Source organism: Poecilia reticulata, chromosome 14 (genome assembly GCF_904066995.2).
Source record: "Poecilia reticulata chromosome 14, P_reticulata-male-v2, whole genome shotgun sequence".
Taxonomy (NCBI): domain Eukaryota; kingdom Metazoa; phylum Chordata; class Actinopteri; order Cyprinodontiformes; family Poeciliidae; genus Poecilia; species Poecilia reticulata.
The window spans coordinates 5,819,132-5,826,155 of NC_088843.1; the positions used below are offsets into that span (position 1 = coordinate 5,819,132).

Here is a 7,024-nt window from a genome sequence, read left to right on the forward strand (position 1 = left end):
TTGGAGAACAGAAATCTTACCAGCCTTTTAAAAATGTTAGGTTTCCTGTTTCTATAAAAAAATATTTCAAATCTGCAACTGTTATCTACACATTTACAACTTTATCACAAATGCAAACTGTATAGATCAGTGTTTCTCAACCTTTTTTGGGCCAGCGCCCCCCTAGCCTTTATTCAGGTCCCTCACCGCCCCCCACCAAACAATTTGCAGACTACTTTGCACTGACTATTATTTTATCATTAATATTACTATCACTATTGTAGATGTTTTGATTTTTATGCTTGTTTCTGTATCATCAAAAATAATTTCCCAGAGAACAAAAAAGTCATGGGAATAAAAATTATTTTCACAGGCGTCTACAAAAAATGCAATGAACATTCAACTTAAAATTGGTAGGCCTAACAGCAGCAAATCAGAGTGGAAAAAATATTCTTATTTTGTGCCATTTTCTAGTTGTTAAATATTCCACAAAATGACCAGATAAAAGATGAACAACATGCCAGTTTAAACTTTGAACTATTTGCAAAACGACTGAGCTCTGCAACATTAAAACATGGATAGAACTGTAACTACATTAATCATAACTCTTCTTCTCTTCAGTGTTTCTGTGAGTTTCTGGTGGTGCAGCTCTGTGCTGCCTTCAGGAGAATGGGACATCAGAGCATCATCCATAAAACTTCACCCACATGGCATTTATTGTGCAAACCAGAGCTTTCAATGGAAAAACAAAAGTTCCAGATCCTTTTAATGCCATACAAATATGAGACAGAAACATGGATTATATCTTTATATAGACCTGTCTATTGATTTATAGATTAATAGTTTTACTGGACAGAAATTACAAAGAACAAATCTGGTTCTTAATCAAATCCTAATGAGTCAAATTGAAAGTGTCATGGAGTCATCAGCCTCATGACATTAAAACTGACATGAAAAATAATATTGAAGAAATAAATATATCAAATCTAATTAAAAACATAAATAAGTGATCAGTCCTTTACTGTTATGGTCTGTAAGATATTTATTCTCAGTACTAGATATGGTCTTAAACCCATGACATTTCAACAATATTATTTTACCTTTTATCTGGAAATAGTGTCTTTATTCTTGCCATACAATCCTCTGTATTAATTATTGCTCCAAAGGTCTTGCCATACCACTTTACTCCTCTGTATTTACTTTAGTTTCTTAGTTTATTCTTGCATTTTGTTCTTTATTCATTTCCATTTAGTTTCATTTGATTAGTTTTATCCTCTCTTGGTTTATTGCAATGTCCACTTTAGTTTCTTTCCTGTTGCTAGATTTATTTTATCGTTTATTGACCATCAGTAATCTCATCACCTGCTGCGCAGCCTAATCGTCATGTGTTTCACATATGTTGATTTTTCACTGTTCAGCGTCGGATTCTCTGTTTTTATGCCATAATTCACATCTAGTTCGTCGCTCCGTTTTATGTCCCGCTTCTCTTGTTTCAGAGTTTTGTGCAATGTGCGAGTCTTTTTTTTTTTTAACTCCCTAAGGTGCAGGGCGGTCTGGAAGAGTATCGATGGGGAAAATGCAGACTGACATAAACCTTTTAAAACAACGGAAACAATTTCTGCATTCTGATTATTGAAATTTAAAAGTGCTGTGGTACCGTTGTTCTATCACCCCCGTTTCATACTGGACCACTTACAGCACCGTGTTAACGCTATAAAATGAACGCTCTCTATCGAGGTATCACCCATGGAGGGATTTCTTTATTTAAATGGGTTCATTTTTCAGAGGGATACACAGTGAGGTATCGTGATTTTAGCTAGCAGTAGCAGGAGAACGGAGCTGCGCCAAGAAGCTAACAGAAGCTAACAAACACTGAATAGAAGAAGAAGAAGAGCTGCCATAGATACAGTTGCAGCCAGGCATGGTTTAATGTTACACAATACAGTTTTATCAAGTTGCTCAAAGTCTAAACTGGCATTTTTGTGCATTTAAGGTGTAAAGTTTACCTTCGACCAAAGGCATCCCAGCGCCCCCCCTTTTGTAGAGATGTCCGCCAGCGCCCCCTGGGGGGCGGTACCGCCCACGTTGAGAACCGCTAGTCTATGAATGTAACATCCTGCATCAGTGATGGAACATTTTCCCAAGAAAAATGTGTGAATGAAGAGTTTTTTTAATTGAATCTGTTTATCGTAGGCAATAATTTTATTTTGTATAAAAACTTTGACAGGAATAATGCAAAAATATAACATCACTCCTAATAGCAGTAAAATCTTAACACTATTGTCAGGAAAACAACATTTATTCAGCTGGATAAACTGTGTTAGGACAAGAAAAATCGGGTGCTGCTTTTATTTATGTGAATATTTTGTTGGATTATTAGAACAGTGTGTTAAATCTACTGGTTTATATTTCTGCAGAGTGAAACGGAAAGAGAAAGGCAAAATGTTCAAAGCCTGACCTCTAGTGGTTTAATGGATACATTACAGATTTGGAAACGTCTGAAACTGACGATGTCACCAAGCGGGTCGGTTGTACAGTTACATTTACTTGAGAAACTTTTTTGAAAATAAAAGAAAGAAAGAAAAAGTTATTCTGTGAGTAGTTTTCCTGCTCCACATTTTTAAAACCTTTGCTTGAGTGATATTATTTTAAAGTAACACTTTTCGTACTTGAGTACAATTTCTGGCTAGCCGCTTCCAGTAATTTTTCTGAATGAAGATGACATTTTTTTTAACAAGACACGTCAAAGTGAGATTTATTTCTGTATTCATTGTTTTCTATCTGCTGGGCAAACTCTACCAACCGGAGGTCTAGTTAATACTTAATAAGATGTTTATAATGGTGGCACTTTGCCCTCTTCTAACATATAAACGATCTACTGATATTGGCTTTAAAAGTTTATTAGTGAGGAATTTGTGAATTTCTTATTTAAAATTTTTTGTATCTGAACAAAATTATTTGTATTTGCAGAGAAAACCTGTCACATTTAATATCTTTATCTTCTCATATAGAAATGACGATTTGACTAGTGATGTGATCAACTTACCTCATTTTTTTCTTTTTGTTATTTAATGCTTTTTAACACTAAGTTAAACAGCATAAAACCAGGATAAACCAGAGGGGAAAAAATATTTCAAGATTCAAATTTCCATAATATATCATAATATTTCATATGTTTAAACCACTAAATGACGATTAGTGACGTGAATTTGTCTTTTAAGTGCAGTACTTAGTCTGGAACACTAGATGTCCTCAGTTACTAGTTTTGTTCTCATGTTGTATTTGCGCCACCTGTTTCCTGCAATCAATTTCGTTACGTAAACTCTCTGCTTTTACGCCAATATTTATGATTTTTTTTTTCTTATTGTGATGATGTGGGAGCGGTGTTTTCCAATGGCATCATGTCTCTCAACACCCTTGAAACTAGAGGCTGATACAAAATAGTATGACAGGGTCTTATGTTGGGAGAAAAGCCAGTTACTGCAATGCGTCACAGTGACAGTCTAATGGTTTGTAATATGAGGTGGCTGAAAGCTCGTTACTCTTACACGGATGTTAAACTCTACTGAAAAAATAATAATTATTGTATTGTACAAACAGAGCACAATTTAATTAAACCCAGGGAAGTTATTAGTATTTCTTGCGTTATGAGATACTACTTTAAATGAATGTTCAGAATCAATTCAGTTTCATAATCTAAAAATCCATTTCAAGGATGAATTCCTCACCTCTGTAGGAAGCTATTTCTACTCTATTGGTTAATGGTTTGTATTTGTTTAGCACTTTATTTAGTGCAGAGGACTCCAAAGTGTTTACACTGCATTCAGTCATTCAGACACACATTCACACTCTTGATAGTGGTGGTAAGCTACACTGTAGCCACAGCTGCCCTGGGCAAGACTGGAAAAAGATAGGCAGTCACCAATCAGTACTCTGAATATTAAACACTTCAGTTAAAATGGTTAAGAATAATGAACATTAATCACTAACAAAATAAAGTGTGAAATGTAGTATTGTTTAAAAATAGTAGACCGCATTAAATTTTTATTTTTTCTTACCAGAATATGTTCATATTTCATTTTATAATGTCTTCTAAAAAAGCATAAAACTAACTCAATTTTACTTATGTGAAATGTGATTTCTGCAGTAGGTACATGAAAATGGGATGCTCTTTAACTTAAAAAGACAAACAAACTTTATGATGAGAATTTGCAATTTTATTTTTTTATAATTCAGCCTTGAACACTAAATGTCCACAGATATATGTTTCTATCACCATTCTGCATTTTACCTACATGCTTTCTGCAATGAGCCTTTCCACACTGACTCGTCTCACAGTACAATCTGGTACATTCTGGACAGATCAACAGAGGGACAACATTCACAAACAACCAACTGTAAATATATCTACTAATCACTTCAATTTAGAATCTCAGGTATATCTAAAGTCATCACTATGCTTTATAAAAACACCACTGCACGTAAAATGGCTTGTATTTAACAAAAAAATAACACGTATCTGAAATAAATCATATTAACAAAAACACATGTGCATACCTAATAACTTTGTTACACATGCAACCATATTATCAGCATTAAAAAATCAACACAGCAAAACAACAAAACATGAGGTAATATTAATTTTTTAAAGTTATGCCTTAAAGCACTAAGAAGTCCGAGTTTGCAATTGTGAGACGAGTCTGTTTATTTTTCTTCTCTTGCAAAACCTCTTAAAAGCACTTATCACTTCTTCCGTCTTTAAAGCATATATGATCGGATTTAGCAGAGAGGGAACTGTGTGTGATAAACTAGAATTTAATATCCTCATATTAGGATCAATGCCGTTTGTTTTCACTGTTATATTTGTGCTCAGATATGGTATAAAGAAAAGGGCCACGAGAATCAGATGAGAAGTACAAGTTCTCATTGCTTTAAGTCGTTCTTCTCTGGATGCAGTTCTGCTTAGAGCTATAGAAATACAGATGTAGGTGGCTCCGATCAGTACGAGAGGAATACAAATGACTACAGCAAAGGTGAAATTAGACATTATGTAGTTTATGTATATATTATTACATGCCAAACGATATGTTGGTCCATGATCACAGAAAAAACTTTGTATTACCACAGATGCACAAAAGGACAGGCGCTCAAGAAGTCCAACCAAGGCTCCAATGACCATGACCAGAGATGTCCATGAACACAGCAGAATTGTAACTATTGATTTCCTTGTTACAATAATGTTATATCTCAATGGAAAGCAAATTGCTACAAATCTGTCATAGGCCATTATGACTAGAGTCCATGACTGCATACTTCCAAAGAATAAAACAAAGAACATGTAAGTTAAGCAGGCCTCATAAACAATGTACCGCCTGTTAAACAAAAACGTGTCCAAGAGTTTTGGGATGAGCGCAGTGCTCCCACACAGATCTGTCAGAGCCAGGTTGAACACTATTATGTATCTGGGAGTGTGGAGAGACTTCACCAGGTAAATAACAGAGAGGAGGAAACCATTGCTAAGCACAGTCATGATGTACACAAAGCACAAGAAGACATAGTAATACTTAACATGAGGGATGTTGTAAAACCCACCGAGATAAAAATGTAGAGGACGAACAAACGTGGAGTTAAACATGATAGTATTTTCACCCTCTCTGTTCATATTTATAACAGGATAAAGACAACTCACAAAACAAACATCAGAAGAAAAGTGACAGAGATAGTTGAGAGCACCTTTAGTTTTCTTAACACACTGGAGAATCAGAAGTCTGTGCAGCTCTCTGAACTGTTCCATGCTATTTTTTCACCTATATAGTTCATCATTACCTCGAGCTCTCAGGCGTCGCTCATTAACAATATGACGCAACGCAACTTTTCTGTTACCAGAGCATAAAATTATATCTAAAAAAAGGAGCATTTACTTAACATCTTGGAAATTACATTTATTATTAGTATTATTTTTGTTGTATATTTGCATCATGTTTTCATCTGTGTCCATAAATGAAATAATGGAAAAACAATATTAAAAGGTAGAGAAATAAATGTAACTTTCTTCAAACCGTATTCTCATGAATTCTCCATAACTCTTGACTCTAGATTTAAAAGATGAAATTAAAACCCAGGTATATAAAATGTTTGAGATGGATGGCCAACAATTCTAAATATGTACCAAAAGTGTTTAATTAAACTGCACATAGATAATTATATCTAAAAAACGATAACGATACGTGAAGGGTAAACCTCGCTACACCTCGTGTCCGCTTCAACGCGCACAATGAACCGAGCTCCGTGCTCATGATAAATTAAAACAAATTCAATCATTTCCATTGGCATGATTTATCACTTCTCTTTTTATTTATCTTTCTTTCTACAAAAAACTGTATGATAAAAGCTTTCAGGTTGGTGCTTTGGTCTCAGCTAAACCTTTTTTGAAGGAAAATTTTATTTACAAAGATTTCAAAATTCATTTTATTTGTCGTTTTGTTTATTTATTTTGGATATTTGAAATGCCTTCCAGTTGCAGTGCTAAATGTTCATTATAATTTTAAGTTTACTGATCTTTCAGATTGTGTTCTTGTATTATAATTTTCCCATTAACATTTATTACTTAAAAATGGTCTAAAAACAACAATAATATTGCTTATCAAAAATCAAAATGTGTTATTGTGACAGGTCTACACACATATGATTTATAGTGCAGTTAGTTTACTGCCATGGATGGCATAGTTACTTTGAAAGAGTAATTTGATCACTCAATGAAAAATTCATCCATCAGCTAGAAAATGTGCGTCTCTTTTCCCTCCATCGTTTACGTTTGTGTCGCTGGTGTTACATATGAAACCTATCTCCCCAAGGAAAAAGAAGAAAGCAACAATATGTGTTTTCTAAAAATAATCACAAATACTTAACTTGGATACGTAATTTTAATCTGATTATTGGATTGTAAATAGTAACACGTTAGATTACGCGTTACAAGGGGTCAGATTAGAGTAACAGTTGATGACACCATTTTTTGACATTTTTGCTCAAGCTATTTACGGATCTT

At 34.2% G+C, this 7,024-nt stretch overlaps 1 protein-coding gene across 1 annotated transcript; it reads right to left on the reverse strand.

The window, feature by feature from the left end:
* Nucleotides 1-4,219: 4,219 nt before the first annotated feature.
* On the reverse strand, nucleotides 4,220-5,913 carry LOC103475587 (olfactory receptor 1E16-like). The gene has a single exon (XM_008427361.2). The coding sequence runs from the start codon at nucleotides 5,771-5,773 to the stop codon at nucleotides 4,646-4,648; it is 1,128 nt and encodes a 375-aa protein (XP_008425583.2). The 5' UTR covers nucleotides 5,774-5,913; the 3' UTR covers nucleotides 4,220-4,645.
* Between the last annotated feature and the right edge of the window lie 1,111 nt (nucleotides 5,914-7,024).